The sequence below is a fragment of the Bos mutus genome, chromosome 7, assembly GCF_027580195.1.
Source record: "Bos mutus isolate GX-2022 chromosome 7, NWIPB_WYAK_1.1, whole genome shotgun sequence".
NCBI lineage: Eukaryota > Metazoa > Chordata > Mammalia > Artiodactyla > Bovidae > Bos > Bos mutus.
Window position 1 is genome coordinate 61,655,378 of NC_091623.1, and position 13,661 is coordinate 61,669,038.

The 13,661-nt window shown below is 38.5% G+C and overlaps 1 protein-coding gene across 1 annotated transcript in view; it reads right to left on the bottom strand.

The window, feature by feature from the left end:
• The window catches only part of RAD50 (RAD50 double strand break repair protein), a 107,606-nt gene that overhangs the window by 35,308 nt on the left and 58,637 nt on the right, over positions 1–13,661 (bottom strand). The window contains exons 12-17 of the mRNA XM_005888364.3: positions 12,985–13,160; positions 12,259–12,496; positions 5,988–6,177; positions 3,494–3,620; positions 2,658–2,851; positions 319–429 (exon numbers count right to left, since the gene is read on the bottom strand). Coding sequence (XP_005888426.2) covers positions 319–429; positions 2,658–2,851; positions 3,494–3,620; positions 5,988–6,177; positions 12,259–12,496; positions 12,985–13,160 — 1,036 coding nt within the window. The remainder of the gene's footprint in view (positions 1–318; positions 430–2,657; positions 2,852–3,493; positions 3,621–5,987; positions 6,178–12,258; positions 12,497–12,984; positions 13,161–13,661) is intronic.

The following is a 13,661-nucleotide window of genomic DNA, read 5'->3' on the forward strand; positions in this document are numbered from 1 at the left end:
AAACGCTGGGTTCCAGTTTCCATCACTGACACATTTTATCTCAAATCAAATTTTATGACCTCCCTTTATTACCTATGGGATTAGATTAAAAGCTCTCAATTCTCAAACTTCTATTAATAGTTTAAATCAAGAAGCAAAATAATACCAAAAAAGTAAAATAATTTACAATTAATCCTTATTTAAAAAAGATTATGTCACAAATATCATTTTATCATGCTTTTAATTTCATGTGAAATATCAGTGTCCAACTTGGTGCTTTTAATATAATAATTAAAAAAAAAAATGTTTTTGATAAATATATAATAAACAAAATCTTACTTTATCTTGTGCTATTCTGTGGCTTGTATTTTTTTTGTTGATTAATTCTTCTTTCTCCTGCTGAAATTTTTCCAGTGTTGTTTCCAAAGGGCTTAGCTGCTCTTTAGCATCCTAAAGATATAAAAAATATAAGACCTTATATAATAGCATTACATTATCATATTTCACACTTCATAGTTATAATAAAACCACTTTCTATGTACCAGGCTTTAAAAATCATTTAAAAGATTAAATCATTCATTTGCTCCTTTCAACAACCCTATGAGAAAAGTACCATTATTTTCATGCTAAATTTCAGATGAGCACAGAAATGATTTGTCCAGGGTCCCCTAAACCAGTAAACGAAGGAGCCAGGATTCAAATCTCATTCAACTCCAGAGTCACTCTTTTAGCTACTATGCTATACTGTGTCCAGCAAGTATATATGCTATACTGACTTCTTTTTTTCTTTTCAAAATTTTAATTTTGTCTTGGGGTATAGCCAATTAACAATGCTGTGACAGTTTCAGATGAACAGGGAAGGGACTGAGCCATACATGTACATGTATCCATTCTCCCCCAAACTCCTCTCCTATCCAGGCTGCCATATAACACTGAGCAGAGTTCTGTGTGCTACACAGTAGGTCCTTGCTGGTAATCCATTTTAAATACAGTGGTGTGTACATGTATATCCCAAACTCTCTAATTATCCCTTTCCCTCATCCCTCCCCAGCCCGGCAACCATACGTTCTTTCTCTAAGTCTGTGAGTCTCCTTCTGTTTTGTAAGTTCATTTGTATCATTTATTTTTAGATCACTGACTTGATTCTTAATCTATGCTATGTGCTTCCAGTTATGAGCATGTGGCTTCAGGTACACATTTTCCTGAGTTTGTAGGGGTCCATATCAGCTCTGTGTAACTGAAGAACAGGAAAGCTCTTTCAGTTCAGTTCTTTCTTTCACAGATGGAAATATGATCATAAAGGAACTTTTGACATTAAGCTTAGCTTGCTGAAGCTAAGTAGATATTTTATGGTAATTTTAAACCATACTAGTACATTGATGTAGGTGTGTCCTGACTTATTTTGGAAAGAAAGGGGTTTTCAAAAAACTGTTAATCAGAAGACCACATCATTTGGCCTTGCAACATCTCTATAGCATAATATAACCATTGTTCAAAACCCTGATCCTCAAAAGATCCTGAAGTACCTAGTGAATTCATAAAGGTAGAAACAATTGTTCAGAATTAGTTCAGTTGTGGTATATTTTATATTAGGAAGTGGTTAGGTATGGTAGGAAGTCAAATGTCTTACATATCATAAGATATATACCAGTAAATTAACTCTGTCTCCTTCTAACTGTATGAACTTGGACAAATCATGGGATATCTGGAAGTCTCAACTTCTTTTTCTATAAGAAGGAAATTTTGTCACATTTATCAAAATGATACACTGAATGCAAAATCGAGATACAATAGTTTACATGTCACAATGTTTATTTTTTATAAAAAATAAAAAAGGTAGTACTACTATTTATACGATCCTCTAAGCCTCTGATATTCTGTAATCTAAAACTACTTAAGAAACATTTATAGTAACAACTGATTCAGTAATATACTTAGTTCTTACTGAATGTGCATGGTTATAAACCTAGATAAGACTATTTTTTATAAAACTGTTCAAAAATTTAATTGGCTGAGTCTTAGGTTTGATTGGGGGCTTCCCTGGTGGTTCAGCTGGTAAAGAATCCACCTGCAACACAGGAGATCTGGCTTCGATCCCTGGGTTGGGAAGATACCCTGGAGAAGGGAACAGCTACCTACTCCAGTATTCTGGCCTGGAGAATTCCATGGACTGTAGAGTCCGTGGGATCGCCAAGAGTTGGACATGACCAAGCGACTCTCACTTTCACTTTTTACTTAGGTTTGATTAAACTAGATGAGGGATGCCAATTAGGTTCCATTCCATGTGTCAACTCAGTGCCTGCTGATTGTAGTGGGAAGTACGCTGAAATTACATCTGGAATCAAAAAAGAGTGCTATGTCTGAGAGGCAGTAGCTGCCATCCATGTGGGATTTTTAGATAAGACAAATCTCCAGTACAAGTAGGAATCCTTATATGGAGTTAGCAGCCACCACCAGACCACCCCCAGTAATAGGAAGTTTACTACTTAACCAGGCAGCCAGTTCTTTCTTATTATGGCCAGTAAATCTTCTCCCAGAAGTCTTTTCCTATTAGTACAAGTTCTGTATACCATTTTGATTTGATTCTCACAATAACCATATTTTGGCCATTGTCCCAAAAAGAGCATTTCATATATCTGAACTAATTTTAAAAAACAAATATATATGAATGCTTTTACCTTTATTTCTCTGTGTAAGGACTGAACTTCAGTGGATAATTCCACAGTCTGTTCCTCTAGCTGCTGACGACGTTGTAAATTAGTGGATATCTGAAGTTTCTCTGATTTAAGTTCATTTGTTGTGCTTTTTAGGTGTTGAATCTGTTCCTGCTGGTCCTGTATAAGCTTACGGTTCAATTCTATCTTACTAGAAACTGCATGAGAACACATCCATACAGTGATTAGTGGAAGGGCACAGAAAATACTACAAGTAACATCTTTCCCGTTTATAGGTCTGTGGCATTCACAAAGGCTGAGTTTCTGTGGGTTCCACCCATTGCAAGAAAAATGCCAGAACAATTTATCCAGCTCCCAAACCCGCCTGCTGCCCCAACAGCCATGCGTGAGCTCACAGGACAGGTATGACTGAGAAAGAGAACAGCTTATCTATTATTTGGGGTTTCCTTGTGGCTCAGCTGGTAAAGAATCCGCCTGCAATGCAGGAGACCTGGGTTCAATCGCTGGGTTGGGAAGATCCCCTGGAGAAGGGAAAGGCTACCCACTCCAGTATTCTGGCCTGGAGAAATCCATGGACTGTATAGTCCATGTGGTCACAAAGAGCTGGACATGACTGAGCGACTTTTACTTTCCATCTATTACTAATTATTTAAAAGTTCCTATTATTCAAAGTCTGTTCTGGACACAAAGGAAACAAAGAAGTGATGCTTTTGAGAAAAGAAAGTGACTATACCATTGACTGGAAGACTGTTCCTTGTCCACATAATAGTTATAAAATTAGTGGTAAAAACCATATGCTTGGAATGTTGAAGTCTTTATAAAGAAACACACTCTATTACCTGTATCTAATTTGTGTTGTTTTTCTTGTTTTTCCTGGTTTACTTGCTGAACACTTCGATCCAAATCTAGTCCTTGGAGTTTAGCTGCTTGCTGTGCAATTTTTCTTTCAACATCTTTTAGTTCCATCTTAAGAATAAATAAAAGTTATTTCCTTTAGGAAATTTATGGCATTATCAGTATTCAAAATCTTTAAAAATTAACTGCTTTTAATTATTTTAAAAATCTAATTTGTAACTGTTCTCAGACGTAATTTTAACAAATTTTAATACAATAAAAATGAAATTATTTTTATGCTTCAGTCAGTCAGTTCAGTTGCTCAGTCGTATCCAACTCTGCGACTCCATGGACTGCAGCACGCCAGGCTTCCCTGTCCACCGCTAATACCTGGAGCTTGCTCAAACTCATGTCCATTGAGTCGGTGATGCCATCCAATCATCTCATCCTCTGTCGTCCCCCTCTTCTCCTGCCTTCAATCTTCCCCAGCATCAGGGTCTTTTCCAGTGAATCAGTTATTCACATCAGGTGGCCAAAGTACTGGAGTTTTGGCTTCAGCATCAGTCCTTCCAATAAATATTCAGGACTGACTTCCTTTAAGACTGACTGGTTTGATCTCCTTGCAGTCCAAGGGACTCTCAAGAGTCTTCTCCAACACCACAGTTCAAAAGCATCAATTCCTCGGCACTCAGCTTTCTTTATAGTTCAACTCTTGCATTCATACATGATTACTGGAAAAACTACAGCTTTGACTATACAGACCTTTGTCAGCAACGTAACATCTCTGCTTTTGAATATGCTGTCTAGGTCGGCCATAGCTTTTCTTCCAAGCAGCAAGCGTCTTTTAATTTCAGGCTGCAGTCACCATCTGCAGTGATTTTGGAGCCCAAGAAAATAAGGTCTCTCACTGCTTCTCCATCTATTAGCCATGAAGTGATGGGACCAGATGTCATGATCTTAGTTTTTTGTATGTTGAGTTTTAAGCCAGCTTTTTCACTCTCCTCTTTCACTTTCATCAAGAGGCTCTTTAGTTCTTCTTCACTTTCTGCCATAAGCGTGGTGTCATATGCTTATCTGAGGTTATTGATATTTCTCCTGGCAATCTTGATTCCAGCTTGTGCTTCATAGAGCCCGGAATTTCTCATGATGTAATCTGCATATGTTAAATAACAGGGTGACAGTATACAACCTTGACGTACTCCTTTCCCAATTTGGAACCAGTCCATTGTTCAATGGCCGATTCTAACTGTTGCTTCTTGACCTGCATACAGATTTCTCAGAAGGCAGGTAAGATGGTCTGGTATTCCCATCTCTTTCAGAATTTTCCACAGTTTGTTGTGATCCACACAGTCAAAGGCTTTGGTGTAATCAATAAAGCAGAAATAGATGTTTTTCTGGAATTCTCTTGCTTTTTCGATGATCCAACGGATGCTGGCAATTTGATCTCTGGTTCCTTTGCCTTTTCTAAATCCAGCTTGAACATCTTGAAGTACAGGGTTCAGATACTGTTGAAGCCTGGCTTGGAGAATCTTGAGCATGACTTTGCTAGCAGGTGAGATGAGTGCAATTGTGCAGTAGTTTGAGCATTCTTTGGCATTGCCTTTCCTTGGGATTGGAATGAAAACTGATCTTTCCCAGTCCTGTGGCCACTGCTGAGTTTTCCCAATTTGTTGGCATATTAAATGCAGCACTTTCACAGAATCATCTTTTAGGATTTGAAATAGCTCAACTGGAATTCCATCACCTCCACTAGCTTTGTCCCTAGTGAAGCTTTCTAAGGCCCACTTGACTTCACATTCCAGGATGTCTGGCTCTAGGTGAGTGATCATACCATTTTCATTATCTGGGTCATGAAGATCTTTTTTGTATACTTCTTCTGTGTGTTCTTGACACCTCTTCTTAATATCTTCTGCTTCTGTTAGGTCCACACCATTTCTGTCCATTATTGTGCCCATCTTTGCATGAAATGTTCCCTTGATATCTCTAATTTTCTTGAAGAGCTCTCTAGTCTCTTAATTTTATGCTTAAGTTAATTTAAATGATGAAAATAAAGGCACCTTCCCAGGTGGCTCAGTGGTAAAGAATCTGCCTGCCAATGCAGGAAACAAGAGACGTGGGTCTGATCCCTGGGTCGGGAAGATCTGTGGAGAAGGAAATGGCAATCCACTCCAGTATTCTTGCCTGAAAAAATTCCCATGGAGAGAGGAACCTGGTGTGCTACAGTCCATGAGGCCACAATGAGTCAGACCCAACTGAGGATGCAAATTAAAGGAAGCAGACTAAAAAAGAAAAATAAACATAATTCTCCTAACTTATAGATAAAAAGAACTAAACTCAGAAATGTAAGTTAAGCAGTTACTCCCTAAAACTACCTGAAATTCAGAATACGGAACTCTAAACACAATCTGTACCTGAAAACTAGCTACTGAAACACTCACACGTCATTTTCAAACCACCATGAAACAAGTTTTATTCTGCGTTAAACTGCAGTAACTGTACCTGGAGCCTCTCCATAATTGTAACATCTGTCAGACACACTTTAGCACTTTCTTCCTCTGGTATAATTGCACCCAAGAGTGTTTCCTGTTCTTCTATGTCATTCTTGAGGCGCTGTATGTCTCTGTTCACATTCTGCAGTTTGTTTCTTAATTCTGGTATTTCCTTCTCCTTCAAATCAATTATGCTTTGCCTTCACAGAAAACACAATTAAAAATAAGCAATGTAACGTTTCTTCATAAGGAAATGGAGGTTACATATTTTTTGGCAAGAATACCATAGAAGTGATGTTGTATCCTTCTCAGGGCATCTTTAGTGGGCACATGATGTCAGTATGTTACTCTTACTTAGAAAAGACAGTGTCAGCCAGATTTATCCACTGTAAAGTTACTATTTTTCTCTATGTAATCAATAAATATCTAGGAGAAATACACTGAAGACAATGTAAACATTCTGTTTTTCCTCAAACCTTTGTCCACTGATTTTATTACCTATTGAGAGATCTTCATAGCAACAATTTTACCATGCTGTCTGACAAATAGAAAGATATTTTACAAATTACCAGACCATACTCATCAGAAGTGTCAAGATCATGAAAGACAAAGAACTATGGTAGACCACACAAGAGCCTAAGGACAAATATTAGTAACAAGCATAATACATGCATTGTGGAGATCCTAAGTTGGATCCTGAAATAGAAAAGGAATATTAACAGAAAGACTGCTAAATCTCAAATGTGGTTTGTAGTTTAATAGAATTATACCAAAGTTAATTTCTTGATTTTGATAGCCATATTATGGTAACATAAATTGTGAACATCAGGAGAAACAGAGTGAAGGATATATGTGAACTCTCTGTACTATCTTTGTAAATTTTCTTTAAGTGTAAAATTACAGAATAAAAAGTTTTAAAAGTTTAAAACTTAAAAAAAAAAAAAAACTTTAAACATTAAAAAAATGAAGGATGGAAGAAAAGAGGAAGGAAGGAAGGAAACCACTCAGTCAAATGCTACATGGGTTTATGGTACAAAAGCTGTTGAACCCACTTTACTACTACTACTCTAGCTGATGAGTTATCACCCCCGTGGCAGGTACTGGCCCCAAACCTGTTTTTGTTAATACCTCGGAAACAACAACACTTGTATTTAATCTGAAAAATAAAAAGCTATTAAGCTTATTTCAGAAAAGTTTTAAATTCTTAATCAAAATCAAATTAGTATGATAAATTAAACTGATTTCTAATGAGAATCTTGTAATAAACTAGAAACTCAAGCATTAGCTATTACACTGTTATTACTTAATGATTTTTTAAGTCCACACTATGACCAAGAAAAGCCAATCAACCAATCTGTGGTGACAAAAGCCCTGTAATCTTTTATATCAGAGCAATGAAAAACTTTCCTGAATAAATATGAACGTATTAGATTATGAATAAGTCATGCTCACATTATTTCTTGATGTTATGGACCAGAAGTTTGTCTTAAGTTATGTGTCCACTACCTAAAAAGTGACAAAGTTACAAAAGCCTAATGACAATCAAGCATTCACTTGACTGGGTCATCTTTGTGGAGAACTATAGGCATCCATTAAATTTTAACCCCATTTTTACATCTGCATACACACACATAGATGTGGTCTCTGTAAAAAAATAGCAGTAACACTATGACCAATGAAGGAGAAGGCAATGGCACCCCACTCCAGCACTCTTGCTTAGAAAATCCCCTGGACGGAGGAGCCTGGTAGGCTGCAGTCCATGGGGTCACTAGAGTCGGACGTGACTGAGCGACTTCACTTTCACTTTTCACTTTCATGCATTGGAGAAGGAAATGGCAACCCACTCCAGTGTTCTTGCCTGGAGAATCCCAGGGACGGGGGAGCCTGATGGGCTGCTGTCTATGGGGTCGCACAGAGTCGAATATGACTGAAGCGACTTAGCAGCAGCAGCAGCATGACCAATAAAAAACAGCAGAAGTAACACTATGACAGTTTCTGGGCCCAGGCCTTAACACATTTGCTCTTAGAATACTTTCTGTGGTAATCTAGCCACTATGCTTCCAAAAGCCCAAGACACAGGTGGAAGCCTCATGAAGGCATTCTGCGTGACAGCCCAGGTAAGCCTGTGGCCAACAGTCAGCATCACTGCCAACCGTATGAGTGAACCATCTGAATGCCCAAGCCAGCAGAGCCTCAGATGAGCTCCCAGCCAACAGTCAGCATCATCACCAGCCATATGAGTGAACTATACTGAATGTCCAGGCCAGTAGAGCCTTGAAATGACTGCAGCCAATATCTGACTGCAATTGCATGAAAATACTCCAAATAAGAACTACTTAGTTAAGCCAAATTATCCCACAGAACCATGGAAGATCATAATAAATCACTGTTGTGAGGTACCAAGTTCTGAGGGGGGTTTGTTATGCAGCTATAAACACAGTTACTACAGTTCTCATTCATTCAGCAAATAGTTACCAAACTTACAAAACACAAAGAATTATGGAGGCACAACAATGATTAAGATATATACCTTACTCTGACAAGGGGAGCTGTGTTGAGTGTTAATTTCTGCTCTTCATAATTTATCAGTTTAACACAGAACTACATGTACTTTCTACCAACTACTAATTTTATCTTTCACTTGATGTCTTTCTTTTTAAGATCCTGCCTTATTCCATTTCATTCTCAAATTATTGCTTTTGTCTCGATACGACATGCTCTCTGTAGCCCCTAATGATCTGGTTTTTATTCTTGATGATTATATTAGTTATCTATCGCTACATAACACAACACCCCAAAACTTAGCAGCTTAAAACACAATAGCACTTATTTCCCACAGATAGGAGGATTAGCTACTATCTGGGTATTTTTGACTCAGGGTGTGTTACTGAAGGTGCAGTCAAGCTGTGAGTTGCAGTCATCTGAAGGTATTACTGCTGGAGAATCTGCTTCCAAATGGTACATTCACTCATGTGGTTGTTCAAAAGCCTCAGGTCCTCACCAAGTGGGTCCCTCCAAAGGGCTGCTCACAACACAGCAGCTGGCTTCCCCCAGATCCAAGAGAAAGAAAAGGAGAGCAGGAAGCTACAGTGTCTTCTATAATCTGATCCTCGAAGGAACATGTGATCACTTCTGTTGTATTTTACTGGTTACACATCCTGGAACCCATCCTGGAACATGAGGGACAACCATGCAAGAATGTGAATGCCAGGAGGCAAGGATCGCTGGGGACCATCTTACAGGCTGGCTACCACAAAGCACATCTTCTTGCATCTTTCCTTCTCCTTTTCCTCGCACTCCTCTTCAGTTTTCCAAGTCAACATATCGTCCTTATTTTTTGCTTTTAGAGTTTTTCTCACTTTAATCTATTCAATGTAGGCTTTACAAATAGCTGTGAAAAGAGAAGTGAAAAGCAAAGGAGAAAAGGAAAGATATAAGCATCTGAATGCAGAGTTCCAAAGAATAGCAAGGAGAGATAAGAAAGCCTTCCTCAGCAATCAATGCAAAGAAATAGAGGAAAACAGCAGAATGGGAAAGACTAGGGATCTCTTCAAGAAAATTAGAGATACCAAGAGAACATTTCATGCAAAGATGGGCTCGATAAAGGACAGAAATGGTATGGACCTAACAGAAGCAGAAGATATTAAGAAGAGGTGTAAAGACTACACAGAAGAACTGTACAAAAAAGATCTTCATGACCCAGATAATCACAGTAGTGTGATCACTGACCTAGAGCCAGACATCCTGGAATGTGAAGTCAAGTGGGCCTTAGAAAGCTTCACTAGGGACAAAGCTAGTGGAGGTGATGGAATTCCAGTTGAGCTATTTCAAATCCTGAAAGATGATGCTGTGAAAGTGCTGTACTCAATATGCCAGCAAATTTGGAAAACTCTGCGGTGGCCACAGGACTGGAAAGGTCAGTTTTCATTCCAATCCCAAAGAAAGGCAATGCCAAAGAATGCTCAAACTACCGCACAATTGCACTCATCTCACACGCTAGTAAAGTAATGCTCAAAATTCTCAAAGCCAGGCTTCAGCATTATGTGAACCGTGAACTTCCAGATGTTCAAGCTGGTTTTAGAAAAGGCAGAGGAACCAGAGATCAAATTGCCAACATCTGCTGGATCATCGAAAAAGCAAGAGAGTTCCAGAAAAACATCTATTTCTGCTTTACTGACTATGCCAAAGCCTTTGACTACATGGATCACAATAAACTGTGGAAAATTCTCAAAGTGATGGGAATACCAGACCACCTGACCTGCCGCTTGAGAAGCCTACATGCAGGTCAGGAAGTAACAGTTAGAACTGGACATGGAACAACAGACTGGTTCCAAATAGGAAAAGGAGTAAGTCAAGGCTGTATATTGTCACCCTGCTTATTTAACTTATATGCAGAGTAGATCATGAGAAACACTGGGCTGGAAGAAGCACAAGCTGGAATCAAGATTGCCGGGAGAAATATCAATAACCTCAGATATGCAGATGACACCACCCTTATGGCAGAAAGTGAAGGAACTAAAAAGCCTCTTGATGAAAGTGAAAGAGGAGAGTAAAAAAGTTGGCTTAAAGCTCAACATTCAGAAAACGAAGATCATGGCATCTGGTCCCATCACGTCACAGGAAATAGATGGGGAAACAGTGGAAACAGTGGCAGACTTTATTTTTGAGGGCTCCAAAATCATTGTAGATGGTGATTGCAGCCATGAAATGAAAAGACACTTACTTCTTGGAAGGAAAGTTATAGCCAACCTAGATAGCATATTCAAAAGCAGAGACATTACTTTGCCAACAAAGGTCCATCTAGTCAAGGCTATGGTTTTTCCAGTGGTCATGTACGGATGTGAGAGTTGGTCTGTGAAGAAAGCTGAGCACTTAAGAATTGACGCTTTTGAACTGTGGTGTTGGAGAAGACTCTTGAGAATCCCTTGGACTACAAGGAGATCCAACCAGTCCATTCTAAAGGAGATCAGGCCTGGTTGTTCTTTTTGGAAGGACTGATGCTAAAGCTGAAAACTCCAATACTTTGGCCACCTCATGCAAAGAGTTGACTCATTGGAAAAGACTCTGATGCTGGGAGGGATTGGGGGCAGGACGAGAAGGGGATGACAGAGGATGAGATGGTTGGATGGCATCACCGACTCAATGGACATGAGTTTGAGTGAACTCCAGGAGTTGGTGATGGACACGGAGGCCTGGCGTGCTGCAATTTATGGGGATGCAAAGGTAGGGACATGACTGGGCGACTGACTTGAACTGAACATTAGATTAATTTTCCTAAAACACATTTTTCAATAAATCCCTGAGGATGGCTCCCCATCACCTAAAAGACAGAGGTGTAACTAGGAATGAACATAATGCAGCTCTGTCTTCCCTACTTATGGGAATCAGTCACTACAAACAGGTTCTCAAACTCCAGATAATGTTTCTACTACAGCACATGTCTCACTCTTCCCTGTCCTTTATACACACTGGTCTAATTTCCCTCTCCCCTTTCCTTCTCTTAAATGAGTCAAATCTATTTTTCTATGCTTTACAGTCTTCCTTCCCTCAAAATTCTGTAGTCCACTGGCTTCTTTCTTCCTAACTAATGCATTTGTTTGAACCAATTAAGTTCTTTATCAAGTCTAACTTTCTACATCTAATTCTGAGAGCTTTTTTCCTTACAAAGATCATCAGCTCCATGAAGGTCATGTCTTATTGGTCTCTGTGACCATTTTTGTGCTCTATGTTCTGGGAAATACCAAGGCAATCTTCACATACTTTCTGACTTGATTTTATTTATAAATAGACCATCATCTGGATTTCTTATAGAAGAGAGGGAAAAATAAACAATAGAAATCATCTATAATTCATTCTTTCTGGAAATGAGAAAAACATAAGTACAGTTTAAAATTCGTCTCTTAAGGGGGGGCTTTCCAGTACTTTAATTCTTCTGCTGGTTTTAGAAAGTGACACGTCAGCGAATAGTCTGAAAATTTAGATTTAAAAATTTCTGCCCTCAACCCAAGTCTCAGGAATGAAACTCATACACACACTCACACAGAGTAAAGAATGTATCACCATCCTGTGAGTAGTTTAAGAAACAAACTTATTTTGAAACAAAACAATTCTTTCTTATCACATAAATTAACACGAGAATAACATTCCGGCTTAGATTCCCGACTTTAACCTCTAGTCATTCAACTCTTGCTTACTGAATACCACCCTATGCTAGGAGGTAGATAGGTTATCTCTTACAGTGCTGCTATACAGGCACGGTAACGGGAAATTGCTATTCTCACCTCATGGGCACCAGTCCCAGCATTTCATCACGCCGCTTTTCTTTTTTCTTTAACTCTGATTCTGTCGACTTGAGCTTATCTGGAGCAAGCCTCAGCTTGGACTGCAAATCACTGATGACTTCTTGTAATTCAGCTTCTGTCTGAAAACCTCTCTGACAGACAGGGCAACACGACTGGTTTTCATCCGTCAGCTGAGTAATGAATTGGGAATAAACTGCTGTAGCTCCGGCCAACATGGCTATTTAAAAAACATATATATATATATATATTCTCAGTGAGATGCACATAAAATATGGTTTTAATATATTTCTATCCTTTTCTGTAAATACATGATAGTCTTCTTGCTTTATAAACACACTATGAAAGAAATAAAAATTCTGACATTTAAATCTTCTCAAGGGCGCAATACATTCAGATTTATATATTTTCTGGTAACACAAAAAGTATAACAAAACTTATAGAGAGTGTTACGTGCAGACACTATAATCTCATTTACTCCTCCCCAACATCCTGAGGCAATTATGTCCTCAGGTAATGAATCTGGAGTATAAAAAGTTTTAATAATCTGTCCAAAGTCATAAAGCAAGTAGGTTGTAGAACCAGAACTGAAACTTGAGCCACCTGGCTCCAGCAGCAAGTTTTTAAATCTCCCATCCTTAATAGCTACCTGTGAACAAAAATTCAAAAACATGAAAATGCCCTGATAACGTAAAGATCGTAACTTACCTCGTTGTTTTGACGATTTTTCAATTTCTTCTTTAAGTCTGTCCAAGTCACTTTCAAAATCCTGGCTGCCACAGACATCAAACAATTTGTCTTCATAGCTGGACAACTGCTCTTCCTTCCTTTTTAGCTCAATATTTATATGATTTTTATTTTGCTCAGCTGAAGCTAGTTCCTTGCTAAAATAAGAAAATAGATTACAATTTTAAAATATGAGAAATGAATTCAAAGTGTGAAGGCAGATACAAGATAAACTCTGCCAGAAAATACTACAAAAGTCTGCTGTGACCAGGTGCTTTTTTTTTTTTTTTTTTTTTTAAGTCATGGCAACAGCCCACTACTGCCTGCACTCTAGCCCTACAGTACACTGACGCACTCTGGTCAGACGCCGGCTCCCAGAAAAATGTGTACAGACCGAATTCTGCTTGGTTTGAGGGGGATCATGGTCTTAGATCTTGCATTAAGAACCTTAGCAAGGAGAACATGCTTCACAGATCTACTGGAGGGAGATTAGAAAAAAGGAGAGCATTCACTTAACTCTGTGTGAATCCTTTCAAAACTGTACTTCCATTCCTCCAGCAAAAAATGTTCCCTTTGTTCCCTCTTTGTTGCTGTCATCCAGTGAGTTGGCCAAAAGGTTCATTTGGTTTTAAAGTAAAAATAAAAGACATTTTTCATTT